A 17,280-nucleotide genomic window follows, 5' to 3' on the forward strand; every position below is an offset into this window, starting at 1 on the left:
GGCAGAAATAAAACAAGTAAATAAACGAAAAATCCAAATTTTCGCAGCCCAAACTGAAAACTGAGTAAAATTAGATAAAATTGAATAAAGTTGCAGAGGCCCATGATGCCCGTCTGGCCCACTCGCCTTTTAACTGAAACAGTTCGTTTCATGGGCATTTGGATGGCACTCATTTTTGGGCACAACAAAACGATGTCGTTTCGCCCTTCTTCTTTAGTCGGACGGGTTAACCTACCCGGCCCGTCTCAGTACCGCTAACAGACTCCCATGTTGCCATCACTGCAATTTTCGGCCACCGTTCCCGGCGGCTTTGGGCCATTTTTCCGTTTAAAAGGACGCTATTTTCTAGCGTTCTTGACTGCGGTGAGAGTGAAATGATGAGCAAGAAACAACTAGAAGCATGCTGTTGTCAATGATTTCATGAAAAAGTGTGTGAAAATCCGAGTTGAATTTTTTCGATAGGAGGATATTCTTAAGTCTAGAGATGGGAATAAGGCCCGATCCTACAGGGCTAAAATTTCAAAAATATCTCAATTTATTAGATCCGATCCTTAAGCTAATGAGTTCAGGGTTGGCTCGCGAGCTTTCAGCTCGTTGAAGAAAAAATGTTATTTTTTACATTTCTAATATTTTTTTATCCAAAAAAAGAAAATAAACTAATAAAATTATTAATAAAAGACATAAATATGAATAAAATTAAGTTACAAATATAAAATATTATCATATATAAATATCCATAAACATCCAAGAAAATCTAAAACATTTATTAATAAGATAACATCCAAAAGTGTCATCTATAGTGTAAATGTACAATAAACAAACACTATTATTAATCTTTTGAAACTTCATTATCACTATAATCAATTACTCTTCTTAATAAGTATGCTTTTCTTTCATAACAAAAATATCAAGTTTTTTTTTCTTTATAAGAATTTCAATTTTAAAGTTTGCAATCTAGCTATTATTTTACTTTAGTTTGAGAAACATTATTGTCGAAATTTATAAATTTTTAATTCAAATTATAGAATCACAAGTTATATAAGTATAAAAATACTCTCTTATCAAATGTATATAATTTAAAAATATCAACTTTACTCAAAAAAAAAAAATATCAACACATATAATATAAATCAAATCATTATTAAAATCCAAATTAACCTATTTTTTAAAAATTTAATTGGACAAATTATTCTCTAAAACTAAATAAATCAAACCATTTCGTGAAATTTAATTTTAAAATTATAATAATAAGTAAATATTTGTAATATTATTAACAATATAAAAAATTAATAATATTATAATTACACAGAAAATTAAAAAAAATAATAGAGCCTAAACCGGCCGGCCCTCAGCCCTGCAGGGCCGGTCTGTTTAAGCCCTTGGCCCTATAAGGCTGGCCCTGCAAGGTCTATTTCTCATTTGATGGGCAACACTTCAAGTTTAGCCCTTATAATTTTTGCGCTTAAATGGGCCAGCCCGACAAGTTCGGCCTGTTTTTTCGACTATATTCTTCACCAAGAAAGTTAAAAATAAATTTTAACAAAATCTGTTGAATTTTAAAATTCCAAATCACTACTGGTTACTGTACTTGTAAAGAAAATAATTATCCTCAAAAAACAAATCACGACATATTTTTATCGTAATTCTTAATTTAAAATTCAAAAATTCAAAAATTATTTTTTTTTTGGAATTTTAATTAGTACTCTATTTATTTTAACTTTATCAAATCAGAATGCATTTTGTTGGTGTAGAGCACTCCAAGGATAATTGGCCAAAAAAATTATTTAAAAAATATATCATAAATTTATATAAAACTAAAACAATATCTAACAATTCGCGATGCGAAGTTACAGCGCATTTGAAAAATAAAAGAGCTAGATTACTTAACTCTTACCATAAACATTAAATTCGTTAAAAAGACTTTCACATATTATTTATCCCTTTTTTTGGATCTGTTAATTATTTTCACATGTATTTCTTTTTTTTAAGCCAAATTTTCACATGTAATTATAATTTATAAATGCTTAGAAATAACCAAATTTCTACGACAAAGTCAACTTTGTGTTCCCGCTGACGAATGTCCAAAGAGCCGACAAGTAATATGTCCATATTCAGCTTAAAATTATAGAAAGGAGGGTTAACATCTTACACGGTGTCCGCTAATTTTTTTTTTGGCCAACCCATTAAAAAATTAAAGTCTATCTACTGATTTTATAATTGGACAAGACCATAGATACCAAATTAATGTTCAATTTTTAATTACCTATATTTAATGCACCATTTGCATGTAAACTAATAAAATACCATCGACCATTATATTGACTATTAAGTAAATAATGATGAAAGGAAAAGAAAATTGTGGAGGAGAAAGATCAAGCATCTGAGAAAAGTGAAAACATAAGTTATTACAGGGGCTCATAATGGGAATTTAGATGAGACACATTGATTTGAAAAAGAAAACAAATAAACATAAATTTGTCTGACAATTTTTTTCCAAAAAAGCCAAATCTTGGCTTTAATTATTTGATAATTGTTTTTTAGGAACTGTCAACTAATTATAAATTTCTCAAAATTCAAAAAAAAAATGTTTGATGACTTTTTTGAATAACACTTATTTGGTGGTTAAGATATAACCTTCAAATAAATATCAACTCCGCTTCGGTTACTTGATATTTTTCTGTTTTTTGGATTTCTTCATTGGTATCCGACACTAAGGGTGTGTTTGGGTGACACCCCAAACCATGGTTTGGGGAATAAATCACCCAAACACCCCTCCAAAAACCAAAACCATGGTTTTGGGTCAAAACCATGATTTTGGAAAAAGCAAAATTTTTTTGCTTTTGGAGAAAAAAGGGAGAGTATGAGAGCCTATATGATATGTATCTTGTTATATTTTTTTATAAACATATTTAATCTTATATTTTATAAATATATATACATATTAATTAATTATTAATTATATTATCTTATGTATTATTAATTATGTTGGTAGAAAATATATTATTAACAATTTTATTCCTTCAAATTAAAATATATCATAAAATCTATTTTTTCTGTAATTATCATATTAACTTATGTCTTTTTTTTAGTAATTTATATATATAAAAAGTGCTTCTGATAACAACTATCCAAACACTCTCACTTCTCAGAATCACTTTTTTACAAAATCTATTCTTCACAGAATCTATTCTCCCCAGAATCTATTCTCCAAACCACGATTTGGTTTCATCCAAACACACCCTAAGACTAGTCCGGTTGGCTGGATCGTAGGCCCACAATGTGCGGAGTCTCATTACCACCGAATAATTATCACGGCTGCGTATCCACTACTCGAGCACCGGACTACTTGTTAAGTAGCCGATCCAAGCGCTTGTCGGTTGCTGCTTCTCTGCTCAAACAGAAAACAAATATCAAGCATTAAGAAAGTCAAATTTTGTAGTAGTAAGTTTTGATTGTTCAAATACAACGTCTCAAATTTGAGTTTTTATGAACACAAAAAGTGTTTTTAAAAGAAGTATCTCCAATTAAGTTCAACGAATATTTGAACCTGACTTGATTAAACAAATGTGCGGGTGTAACAAGATAAGCGACATAAACCTGCCTAAATTCATAAACTTCTTTTCTTTTTTTTTTTTAAATTCCCGAATATACGTGCGCTGCCCAATTTCAATTTCAATACTATCATCAACATTTCTGTCCAATATATAATAATCGGGCATGACTTCACTCTCAATTATTGAACATTTTTTTATGCTGATGAATTTAAAAATAGAATTATGTCAACATTCCTCGCGTTATCAAGTATCAATGGCACATTCCCAACAACCACCATATATACTAATGTATCTTTTCACCATCAATACATGAAATGCTTCCTTCTTTTTGAAGGTAGAGTCGCCATTTATATTTGCTGAGTAAACGTTTTTGTTAAATAAGACTAACAGTGTTAAGATTAAGAAATTTAAAATACACTTTTTAAACTTGAGGGATAAAAGTGAAACTTGACGAAAGTGTAGAGAACCAAACATATGTAAAATGCATATGTTTTAGAAGAATCATCTTTATAGAGATTATTCAAATAAAATAATATTAACAATATCCAAACCAGCTGAACTGGAAACCACCAGAGAATTACTTTTATGACTAAGCTTGAACCATACTGGAAACGGTGGCTTAGCGAATTAGAATGAACCAGTCTTTAAGAAAAAAAACAACAAAAAAAGAAGAGAAAACAACGAAGACGACCAAAGAAAATTGAAGGCCAAGAAGAGGAAGCAGCAAAGTTAAAAAGAGAGGGGGGGGGGGAGAACAAGTGGAAGAAGAAAAGACAAGAGAAAGCGCGAGGAAGAAGACAACCATATGTTGCCATTATTATTGTTTCTTTTCTTTATTTTAATCCCAAATCTGCAGTTTCTTGCCTCGTTATACCTCCTTTCTTCAAAAGCGCCCATTCCTCACGCTAAGCAAGTCTGTCTTTCGCTTTTGCTCGTTCTTCAAACACGTTTTTGCTGACGGGTTGTTGAAGTTGAAATTTCCTTGAATTTTCGTCCGGGAAGAAAGATTTAGGAGGACGTATGGTCTACTTGGTTACCATATAATGCCTCTTTGTTTGGCTCTCCACGCTCATCTTTGCTTCTTCAGGATTTGGTCCGGGTGAAGTTACAATCTCATTCTCCTATTTCTTTAATTTAGTAAGCCTCTGCTTCTTGACATCATTGACTTCGTCTTCTTGGTTGTTGTTAGTTACATTTTCTCCCCCCTCATTCATCTTCTCTTTCTTTAAGTTTTTTCCTTCTTTTAGGTGTCATGGTAATTACATTTTCTTTTCGGAGGTTCTTGTTTGGTCTGGTCTTGCATAACTATGACCTATGGTTCTCATCGACATCATTTAAATTTAATTTGCGAAGGGTTTAATTGTAATACTCAATTTCAGAAATATATGAAATAGACAAGTGCGGCGAGATTAAAAATATACCTTAATTTTACATTTCTAGTTTCTAATTTAGATTTTCGAGTCATTGTTTGGATAAACATTCTTACAACGAGGAAAAGAGAGTTGGCTTAAGATATAGTTTACCATCAGTGGATCATATAAAAATGAAATTGATCAGACTTGAGTTATATTTCGTGTTTATATTTAACTTCTTTCTGATTATGTCATGTGTATGTTTTCTATACGTGGTAGTCTTGTTTGGTACGCCCCAACTTTTTATGTAGCCTATATATATACACACACGCATAAAGTTTAATTACAGCATTTGAATATAGTTTGCAAGAGACAATGAGTTCGTCAGTACGTTCTGTGGAAGAAAAATTGGAGAAACTACGAAGGGATATTAGAAGAGGCAAGTGGCCAGAAGTATTTGAAACGTACAAGCAAGAAAGGGCACTTCGAACGGCCAAGATAACAGTGATGGGAGACACTGTGTTACACATGGCCGTCTCTGATGAGGAAGAGCAGGTGGTGGCAAAAATGGTGGACTTGCTAGTTCTTGAAGAGCAAGTTCGTGCCCAGAATAATGTGGCGCTTACGGTGGATGGAGACGGCGAGGGGAGTCAGAACATGAACATCATTCTTGGGGCTAAGAATGATAGAAACAACACTCCTCTGCATTTAGCAGCAACAGTGGGAAATATTAAAATGTGTAAGAAAATGGTGGAGTAGATGTGGAACCCTCCTTAATTGCTCGCCGTAATGTTGCCGGAGAGACACCCCTTTTTCTAGCAGCTCTAAATGGCAAGAAAGAAGCATTTCTTTGGCTTCATTATCAGTATATGAGAAGCAGTGGTGTTTCTTCAACTAACATTGCTCACTGCATAAGGGACAACAACGATACAATTCTTCACTGGGCAATTGCAGAAGAGCATACTGGTAAATCTAAACTAACATTCACCATTTCTCATATTGTTAACGTACTTATGGCTAAGTATTGCTAAGTGCAGATGTGGCAATTGAAATTGTTCACCTTTATAAAGATCATCTGAAAGAGATGATGGGGCGTAATAAGGAAGGGTTGTCTCCCCTTCATCTTCTAGCAGCAGAGCGTTCAGCTTTCAAAAGTACTGCCCTCCTTGAACGATCGATCTTTGTTCGTCCAATTTATCGTAAGTTCTATGCTGTCCATTAAGGGAATGCAACGTGTATACATATATATGTGTCTGTAATTTCATCCTTGAATTTCATCTGTTGCGATGCAAGCTTCCTATAACAACGATTGAAAACCATTTTATAATGTTGAATATCGTTGATACTGACAATAGACCTGTCAAGAGTACAAATACTGCCATACAAATAAACAAATTAGCTTAGATATACAAAATTTTATGGAAATAGCTCATAAATGTTGACTTAATTTTACAAACTTCGCTCTATCAAGGATCAAGTAAAAAAATTTCTAGAATGTATCTCATATTAAAGACTGGAGGGACTATATCATTTGGCTTTTAGGTTTGGGAAGGGGTTTTGAAAGTTAAGAAGAAGAAGCAAGCCACGACAATGGAAGAATTGGAGAAACGTGAACGCAAACTGTGCGTCAGGGACCTCTTGCGCGCATTTGTCAACAACGTTGTTAGATGTAAGCATGATTTATTACAAGCATTATTGTTCTTCATTAAGTTCCTCAGTTGTCATTCTTCCATTGCAATTATAATTTTTTGGTGCTCTCATATATTTATATGTGTGTGTGTGTGTCCGAAAAGAATCATATCCTATATTTTTCAAAAATCAAAGTACTGATGCATTGGATATGTTTCTGTAAATTTATTAAGAGAAAGTTTGAAAATGATACATATCTCCATTTTATAATGCGGAATATGGTTGAGAGTTCTCGAATGTTGTATATGGTCTCTTTTCAACAACAAAAACACACTCTTCTCAAGAGTGCAAATATGGGTGTGTGTATTTTTTTTTTTTTGTTGAAAAAATGGTCATCATGCTTTTTATATTCATTGTGTTGTACATTATAAAAATAATAATATGCGTGTGGCTTAGCTTGTTTATTTGGAACTTGGAAGGGTTTTTAAGAGTTAAGAAGAATAAGCGTGCCATGACGAGGGAAGGATTGGAACGCCGTCAATTCGGAACCGGGGTTCTGTGCAATGCGTTGTATGATTCTGCTGAAAGTAAGTATGATTTACGAGCATGGTTGAAAAAGATGGGTACCCCCAAAGCCTTTTGTATCCCATTAATATTACACACACAGTATAAACCAAACTACCGAAAACTGCGAGAAAGGCCAGGTCTGACGGTGACCCATATACATGACAAAATTGAATAGTGCAGTCACTTTGTCATTGGCTTTCCCAACATCTGAATATTTCTTTTTCAACAAAAAATTTACATTGAAAAAATTTAAAGGGCGATATGATTATCAATAATTATTGTTTGGGAATCAAATGGTATATGGTTTATTCATGCATTTTTCTTTCTCATATTTGCAGATCATCTTGATGATGATGACGGCAATGAAGACTGCTCTTTGGCCGTGATGACTGGGGATACACTTTTGTGTCTGCTTGTGCTTTTGATTTTGTTTCCGCTATGCCCCCTAATGATCTCCGAGGATTTATTTTTATTAGCAGGTAATACGCCACGTCAAAATACATAAAAGAGCATACATGTATGCTTATGAGATCCATCAATGGACACTTTTCTTTCCCTCTTTTCATGTTTGGTTTTAATTCGATCTAGAGTTGAATAGAAGTCATTTTGAACATATATATATATATATATATATATTATTTTTCTTATATAAATATAAATTACTTTTGAGTAATTAATTTTTTCCAAAACATTTTATCCCTACTGACTTACGTACGGGTCATGGATATATTCATAGAGAGGTGGCTGCATCGGATACGGAAAATGAAGAAGAAGCACAAATGGTCGCTTCAAATAATGAACGAACTTCTTCAACATGCTTCTGAGGAAGATATGTCTCAAATAATATCAAGAACCACCTCTGAGCAGCTTTCAATTCTCCAGCAACCAGAACAGAGTTATGGTATGAAACTTCATGAAAACTGGAAGATGTTAGTTTATAAAGCATTCTTATTATACTTTTCATATATAGAACTTGATATTATTGAATCATAAATCATTCTTCACCTGCAATGCTCACAAAATGTCTCCCGACAAATTTATGACACACTGGTGAACCCCTTTTTTTTTTTTTTTTTATCACCAAAAGATAAAATCGTAAATTACATCTAGGGATGTTCTCTAGTTCCTTTGAATTTTGACGAATACTCATATACAAGATTAGATCAATCCCGCATTCAATTTTCTAGGATGTTTATTTATGAACATGTTGTGATGCTATGGGTTCAAGATTCAATACTTTCAGCTGTTACTCTTCCAGCCATTCCTTTCTCATCCTTCTTAATAATAATAATAATAATAATAATAATAATAATAATAATAATAATAATAATAATATGTGTGTGTGTGTTCGTTGTTCCTAATACACACACACATATGCACGCGCACACACTCTTTCAACGATAGTCGTATGCATAAGTGTGTATATATGTTATGGTAACTATTACGGCTGTATTTTCTTTGTTAAAAAAAATCATGCAATTATAAACTAATTAATGTTGTGATTTGGACAATGCATGGCGTTGGTGGATAGAGAGGGAGTCAATGGCGATGCCACCATCTCGTACAACAACAATTGAGACACCCTTAATGATTGCTGTGAAGAATGGTGTGGTGAAAATGGTGAAGAGGATTTTGAAGTCCTTTCCATCATGTATCAAGGATGTGAATATTAACGGAAAAAATGTAGTTATGCTGGCAGTTGAATATAGGCAAACGAATGTATTCTGGTTTTTGTACAAATAAAGAAGGCTAAGTGAAAGTCTGTTTTGGCAAGTAGATAAAGAGGAAAATACTGCATTGCCCTTGGCAGCAAGGCTTGGAGTGGAGGCTGATTGGCTAAATCCTGGGGAAAAATTCATTATGTCAAGAGCACTCAATTGGTTCAATGTGCGTATCTATATATTTGTTCTACTTTTTTTATTAATGAGGTCACCAATCAAAAAATTCTTATCGATTAATAAAGGGTTAAGGTGCGCCCAGCATCCCAAATTATTTACCCAGGTGCGTCCAGTGGCCTAAAGTAATTTTGGGTGCATTCAGTCTCCTAAACTAATTAAAATGGTGCGTCCATATCCCAGGCTAACAGAAATGTTATGTTTAACTGTTACTTTCCTGACTCAGCTTAAAGTTGACCCCAGATATTCTACATGGTGCAACACCTTACTTTTATATATACTAATAGGATCATTTTAACGTTTGTGAATCACTAACGCCAGGTTTCCGTCCTGGGAAAAGACAGGGAATTTTTTTTTCCTTTAACATTGGAATCCGTTGATCAAATATTTCAAACCTTCAAATAACTGATGAGTGATCCAATATCAACCCTGCTTTCAACTTAATCTATTGTCACCTAAAATAATTTCATACTATATAATCTTATAATATTATATTAAAAATAAAGCAACGCTCTTGGTTGACAGCATATACTTGCACCTGGCAATGCTCACTTCCTTCTTCTAGAGGATACAAAATAATATTTCCATAGAGCAAGTAAAGTTACTTGCCCATATATTTTGCTATACAATTTACAGAATTATAACAGGTATCTCTGCTCTTCAACCAGCTCACCTTCTTCTCAAACAACCTCCTTATCCTTCGAGCTACTAGCTTTCACTGTTCATCATAAATTGGAGGGTGAGATTCGAATGAATGAATCCCCGTAGTAGTAATTTCCATCAAACAAATGTGCAGATTACATAAAGCATGCAAAACAAGCCAAAGTGGAACATAACCTTGCAAGCTAATGCAATTAAGCATTTATGCGCAATGACAGATAGACAAGCTGAATAAATAATGCGCAAATAATTGGCAATCACTGCCCCATGTCTATTAGACAAGCTGAATAAATAATGCGCAAATAATTGGCAATCACTGCCCCATGTCTATCAGCTACACGTGATCACGGCTAAATAATCCATGCAAGGAATTAAGGATTACATGTTCTCATGCTTTAGAAAAGCAATATGACACAAACAGACATGCAGCAATCATACACAAGTGTAAGGTAGGAAAAAACTACTACTTGGTCCGCATCCCTCCAAATCAAACCTTACCATTCTCCTTTCTTTCTATTTCTTGGTGGGCTTGAGCAGATATAAAAACCTATCATATTAGTAAGGTAGATCAATACTTTGTAACAAAATATCCCTTGGTTCAAAGTTTCACATTTTAGAGTTCTAATCAATTTTCCTCTTAAAAATTCAAAAGCCCCCAAGCTTCAACCATTTCTATTCACCATTCGATCATATAACAAATTAACTTACATAATCATCACTTATCATTATCATTCAAAACCTTAAGAACAAATCATACATGGTTCTCCTCCTAGTGAATTCCATTAAACTCCATCTCTCAAACTCACACTTGAATCTCAATAAATTTTTATCCTCAAACTCAAAATCATCCCCTAATGCATTCAGACCCGATTCATTTATCAAAGTTAATTGTCCAACAACTTTTGTTGACGTGAAGAATTTTCCAGCTCTAGGCTACAACTTATGGCACTTCAAACATATGCCCGGTAACCTTGTAGCCATTCCTAGGTTCCTCAAAACTTGCGATTTCACCATCAATCTTATTTATATATTACTAAGATGGTGTCATGTTATTATATATATACCCATCATATCGCCTATTCCTACTTCCTAACACCCTTCGGACATCACTAATAATATTTATACCTGTATATATTGATTTGCCTTCACTTCTTTCCCTTTTATAGAAACAGAGCCTATTAACCCCACACTTCTATGGCATCAGCGTGTAAATATATACATTTACACTATCTTAGATTCTAAAATTTCACCCCCACCGTCACACTCGTGCAATCAAACATATATATAATCACCTTCTTTCATCGTTCCATACCCAAAATAAGACGCCATTATTAGAAATCATTCAACCCCTGTTTCGAAGGCCACAAACCGACATGCAACCAGAAAATATATACATATATATATTCATCACTTCAATTCCACAGAACCCGACGCCAACCCCTGAACTATTAAACCCAGTTTCGTCGGTCAACCCAGCAGCTCCACTCCTAACAGCATCGTATTAACGTTTCTATAACCCAAGAACTGAGGTTTATTATCTGGTTACCCAGGAATAACGAAGCCACAGCTATGAATATATAAATCTCTGTTTCGGCTATCACAAAACAGAACCACCCTTCACTTACAGCAACAATAAGCGACATATAATGGACATGCAAGCTAAAAATCATACTCCATTATCATCAACAAGCATTACTCTTTCATCATCATCAAGGTCCAGCCTTCATTGGGAGTTTCTCTCACTAAAACGTATATCTCTCTCTCTCTTCGACATCACCGGAAATATGACCGAAACCAGAAAATAAAGATAGTGATGGACATATGAAGCTCACCTTGACAGTTTAACCGGTTTGCATGCAAGTGTAGCTCCTCCGATCACCACCTCCGTCGCCAACTTCTCTCTCTCGGTCAGTCTCTCTCTCGTGCTCTCTCTCTCGTTCTCCTTCTCTCTTTTTTTTCCCCTCTGTTAGACACCGAATGAATGAAGCGTAACGGTGGTGATCAGCTGATACATGGAGGAGTGAATCAGACGCGTGGATGACCAGCTGTTGAATGGAGAAATGATTCAGATGTCTTGAGGAGAAGGCAGCACGTATATTGTATAATTGCTGTACCATTTTGTCCTTCTAAATAATTACTCCTCCAATCCTATCCCTTCTCCTATTTTTCTGAAATATAAGATAGATCCAGAAATTAAACCAAAATATCATAAATGGATTTTTCTTATCCATTAGCTTCATTGACCCATAAATAATTTTCCTAAGAATTTCAGATCAAAAGTCCACTCCTGACTATTTTTCTGAAATTTTCCAAAATATTTCTAAACCTTGAAAAATCAATATTCCATAATTTTTCCCAATTGTGATTGAGCTATTAAATAATTTTAATGAACTTTCTCTTTTTTTGCTCATCTTGAGTTAGAAAATTCGGGATGTTACACATGGTAGACACATGGGCACCCCATGTGTATTATCCTTACTCAAAAGTCAATTTATTTAGAAGAAGAGGAAGGAAATAAATTCAATTTTAAGTTAGAATAATACATATCAAATGCCCATATGTCTACCATTTAGAATATCTGTGGTCAACTTTAAGCTGAGTCAGGAAAGTAACAGTTAAACATAACATTTCTGTTAGCCTGGGATATGGACGCACCATTTTAATTAGTTTAGGACACTGGATGCACCCAAAATTACTTTAGGCCACTGGACGCACCTGGGTAAATAGTTCAGGGTGTTGGGCGCACCTTAGCCCATTAATAAATTAAAGCCTATCACTGTTTAAGTTGATTGGCGTTTATTTGATATCAAAATATATAAACATGAAAGTAGATATTTATGTAGATATGGTGATGCAGTTTGTGAAGGATTCAATGCCCCCTGATTTGTTGAAGAGATATAATAGGAAAATGGAGACCCCAGATGATATCTTCAGAGAATGTCACAAAGAATTTATGAAAAGCGAGAGAAAGTGGACGACTAAAACCTCACTAGCATGTTTGATGGCGTCAACCCTTGTTGCATCCGCGGCCTTCACAACATGCACCAATGTGCCAGGTGGTTATGATAACAAGGGCTATGCAATCCATAGAAACAAACCAGGATTCCAAAAGTTTAGACTGTTTTCATATTTAGCCCTCTACTTATCCGTCATTTCCATCATTTTCTTCCCGTCCATAGTTGCTTCTCCTTCCCAATATGTTCACTCTTGGCGATACATTCCTTCCAAGCTTCATTGTGGCATGCTCTTTATGTTCTTCTCCATTTTTCTTATGTGGGTCTCTTTCTGTGCTGGTTATTTGGTCATGCTTGATGAGGATTATCAAGCATTGCGCCTTCTTCTTCTAGTTTGCTTTTTGTACTCATCGCTGATCATCCTTTTGGTTATCACGCAACTCCCCACATTGTGTCTTCCTGACCTGATTCTTGGCCCTAGACGCAAGGCTACTCGTCCCATTGAGAACCGAAGGACCAACAACGGGCCAAACGACACAGATATTTAAAAGCTTTTGTATGTTGAGTTGATGTTTTTATTTCTTTTCTGTTTGTATTTTGTAATACTATGTGTGACCATATCTCACTCCGTCACACTGTAGTTTTAGTTTTATAATTATTATATTTTTTTCTACTTCACTTATATATGACTTAAACCTATTGAGTAATTTAATTAATTGGATCAATTAATTTAGTTATAGGGATAATTATCACTTGTAAATGTCATTATGATGCCAAAATGTGAATGAATATGAGTTAGTGTGAAAAGTTTTACATTGGATAAAGTTGGGATTAATAAGAAAAATATAATAAAATGTAATGATTGATAAATTAAACCTTAAACTTATGAAAAAGAAGAGCTAGTGCTCCGAAGGTTCTTTCCCTTTCCTCTGATGCGTCAGGTGTTAAGGGCCAATTTTGAAGGGAATAGGTAAGATGACATGAAAACCAAGAGCTTGCAAATGAGAGGAGAGGGCACTTTAGTCTACCATTATGCTTTTGTTTTTTTTTATTTTCCCCGTTCAAAGTCTACCGCTATGCTTGAGTCTTCTATAGTTAACAACGCACACAAGTGTATAATCTCCCTGGCTCTTCTAGTACATGTTAATCAACATAATCTGATTAGCATGTCCTATTGTAGTTTCTAATTATTTGAGTATTGATTTATATATCTGAATAACAACGTAACACATTAATTTAGTTTGAATTTGAAGATATTTTAATGTAATTCTTGAAATTTCATGATATTTTTGGAATTTCTGGCAGGGCACTTTAGTCTTTCATGAAGTATTATTACATTGACTTAATATTCTTTTATCTTGATTTTGGATGTTTAAAGGATTTTATTGCATTTATGTAAATATGTAGTTGTGTTTTGTTCTTACATTGGAAATCTGCTTTATATAGAAACGAATCCCAATATGTCTGATGTGGTACCATCATATTACCTCATAACGCATGGGACCAAGTGAATCTGAAAGGATTTTAATGATTTCAATTTAAAAAAAAAAAACAAACTGAGTTATAAATTTTGAATAAAAATATAAAAAAATTAATTAACAATCTCACTTGTTTAGTTAAATTAAAATCTTCTCTCGTTTCCATTGAACTCCCTTAATAACCATTTGACTTATAGCGCTGACCTTGTTAACCTCTAAAATTTTATGTTATTTTAGCACATTTTCTTAAGCTTTAGCTACTTTTGGATGCATTTGTGCATATATTGATGTGCTAATCTCTAGAATCTTGTGTTATTTTAGTATATTTTCTTTAAACTTTAGATACTTTTTGATGGATTTGTGCATATATTAAATACTCAAAAATGAAAAAAATGTACATGATGTTCTTGGTCACGCGCTAATATTTAATTGTGCATATTTTGGCTTTTATCCTTATTATTTATGAGCTAATAAAATCTGTCAATTTTGCAAGATATATTTTAGCCCAAGAATTAAATGTTCCCAGAAGCAAAAGTTGATTTAGACACTTTGGCCAAAGAAAAGGTTGATTTAGACACACATTATAGAAATCAAAGAAGAGTAAATCTTGGTCTTGCTTGCCATGTATTTGGTCCATAAAATGAAAACTGTGGGGTGCATTCAATTTTTATTCAGTAATAACAGATCAAAAAGCACTGAACCTGTTGTGACGCATTATAGCAAACCAACAGTGTTGCGTATAACAGCTTCTTTTTTTCTTTTCTTTTTTTTATGGCGATGGATATGAGAATGATCATATATTGCCACGTCGTCTGTTGACTTCTAATGGTTTCAAAATCTCATCCATCACAGATCCAGATCCACATCCTCTGGGATTTGAAACCTTTCGGAATCTCAGAATTCTCGGCTTTTTCTTTTTAAAATTTCTTCTTGATCCTTAAATCCAAAGATGAATAATTCAAATGTAAAATTTTATTAAAAAATATTATTAAAATATTTCATAAATTTATTTTTTAGACTATAGGTGCGAACTGGGTAGATTATATTTTAACAACTTACATTTATTTATATTTTAATAGTATTATACTAGTACTTTATAAGATATTACATATGAACCATCCAATTTTGTAAATCAATAATAATATTATTGATTTCCAGATGAAATATGATAAATATTTCAATGTTAGTCATAAGAAGCGTGTATATCATATAAAAGAAAGTAACTTCAAGTTTTTTGTTGGGTGAGTTTATAAGTTCATGTCTATTTTATTTAATAAATAGTCGAAGTTCAAAAAAGTAATGTACATACACGATTAAAAAATATAATAATTATTCCCTATTAGTAATTCTTAAAATTGGTCAATATATAGGGATATGGGAGTTAAATCTCGGAGAAATAACAAAAAAAAACCTGCCAAATTTAAAAATAATAAATAGATCATGTTGACAACTCTTGCAATGACTTTGACAAGTTAAAATCTGTTCAAATAATTTACTTATCATTTTGAAATTTAACAGGTATCTTATTTTATAACCTCTGATCTATCCATATGATAGCACATGTCATGGGTATGACGCATAGAAATATTGTGATCCTAGCAGTGTTATTGTCGACGGAGTCACATGATATCTAACAATTTTAATATTTATTGTCTGACTTCAAATTGGTATTATTTGCATTCAATGAATATTCTTTTTTTCCTATATAATTTAAATTGTACAGCCATTAAATGGTAATTAATGTCGATTGATTTTTTCTTTTTTGCCAATTTCGATTGACTTAGCTGTATAATAACATTTTAAATTTTGCATGAAATAAGTCATCGTCAGTCGTCAGGTGACATATGATCATCAATGATAAATTATTTGCAATAAAAAATATCGATCGATATCATTAATATTGATAAGAGATAAATATTCCTGACCGAGTTAAAAAGTATAGGGATGAAAATGAGGGATTGACGTATTAAAAAACCAAAAACTTAAACCACTCCATTAGAAAAGATTAGAGTCTAGGGACTAATTTCAACATTGGATAAAATATAAACCATCGGAGTCAATTATGATTTTTTTCCCTATATTTAATATGAGAAAAATTAGTCCCTAAGTCCGTGGAGTTTTAGCTCATTTTTAATGAGGTCAACGTCCTTCTAGTTTTTTGGCCTTTTCATTAAGTTTTTTAGTATCAAAAATTATAGGCATTAGTTTTTATGCGTATAATATGTTAATTATGACTCATGTGAATGCTAATTAAGCAACATATAGGTTATCATAAAATACAAAATAAAAAAATATATTTTTTTAAAAATTAAATAATAGAATAAATTTATTTATTATTAGGATAATAAAATTATAATACTTATAAACGTCTCTTTGCATCTGTATAATTTGCACTATGGTCGATTTTGATTTGATTTTGTTTAGGTCTATATAGCAAAATTAACCCAATTATATGTTGAGTGAGAGATATGTTTCATGTTACTAACATCATTTTTCTTATAAATCAACAAATTATGAATATAAGGATGAATGTTCATAATTAAAGTGTAAGGATTCGGTAAGAAAAAAATCTACAACGACTTGGCTAAAAATCATGTAAAATTGTATGACTATATAATTAATATAATACCCGTACTATTTGTATTTATAGCAAAAAGACCATTAATTCGTCATTTAATATAGAAGGAACGTTGAGCAAAAAAATAAAGAACTAAAATTAAAAATAAGTTTTATAATAATTTTTAAAATAAAAATCATTTCCGATCCCATATATGTTCAATTAAAATAAACAAAATTAACAGTAATAGCTGGATTCCAAGAGAAAGGTTGACCAAAGTTCTTAAAACTATTGTTCATTTTTTTTAGGTTTGGAAGGAAATGGTCATGTGATTTTTTTGCGTTTGCGCTGCGCTTGTTATATTTATAGTACTAAATATAATCTAAAATTAACGCAGCTCATGGGAAGGATGATCTACATCTACTTATTTGTTTTCTATATAATGCTTCTTTGTTTTTCTTTCTTCCCACCTTGGTCTTTCTACTCATCTCCAGTTCTTTAGGATTTGGTTAGTGAAGCCACAATCTCATCCTCCTATTTAATTTCTTGGTAAGGGTCTGGTTCTTTGTGTCATTTATATAAATATATATATATATATTTTTTGGCTAGATCTATCCCTCCCTTTTCATCTTCG

General features: G+C 32.7%; 1 protein-coding gene and 1 long non-coding RNA gene across 2 annotated transcripts; both read left to right on the plus strand.

Annotated features, from left to right (window-relative positions):
• The first annotated feature begins 5,281 nt into the window (after positions 1-5,281).
• Positions 5,282-5,665, plus strand: LOC114712980 (uncharacterized). The gene has a single exon (XM_028897548.1). It carries the CDS (start codon positions 5,282-5,284, stop codon positions 5,663-5,665), a length of 384 nt encoding a protein of 127 aa, XP_028753381.1.
• A 1,833-nt stretch (positions 5,666-7,498) lies between these two features.
• On the plus strand, positions 7,499-8,666 carry LOC114712974 (uncharacterized). The gene is made up of 3 exons (XR_003737295.1): positions 7,499-7,581; positions 7,839-8,003; positions 8,634-8,666. It is a non-coding gene; the product is annotated as an uncharacterized LOC114712974 (long non-coding RNA).
• Positions 8,667-17,280: the final 8,614 nt, after the last annotated feature.

Source organism: Neltuma alba, unplaced genomic scaffold, assembly GCF_004799145.2.
Source record: "Neltuma alba isolate B1F8T4 unplaced genomic scaffold, ASM479914v2 tig00011406_pilon, whole genome shotgun sequence".
Classification (NCBI taxonomy): Eukaryota; Viridiplantae; Streptophyta; class Magnoliopsida; order Fabales; family Fabaceae; genus Neltuma; species Neltuma alba.

Excerpts from the sequence above, each read along its gene's own strand:
- LOC114712980 (XM_028897548.1), top strand. The coding sequence starts at position 5,282 with ATGAGTTCGTCAGTACGTTCTGTGGAAGAAAAATTGGAGAAACTACGA.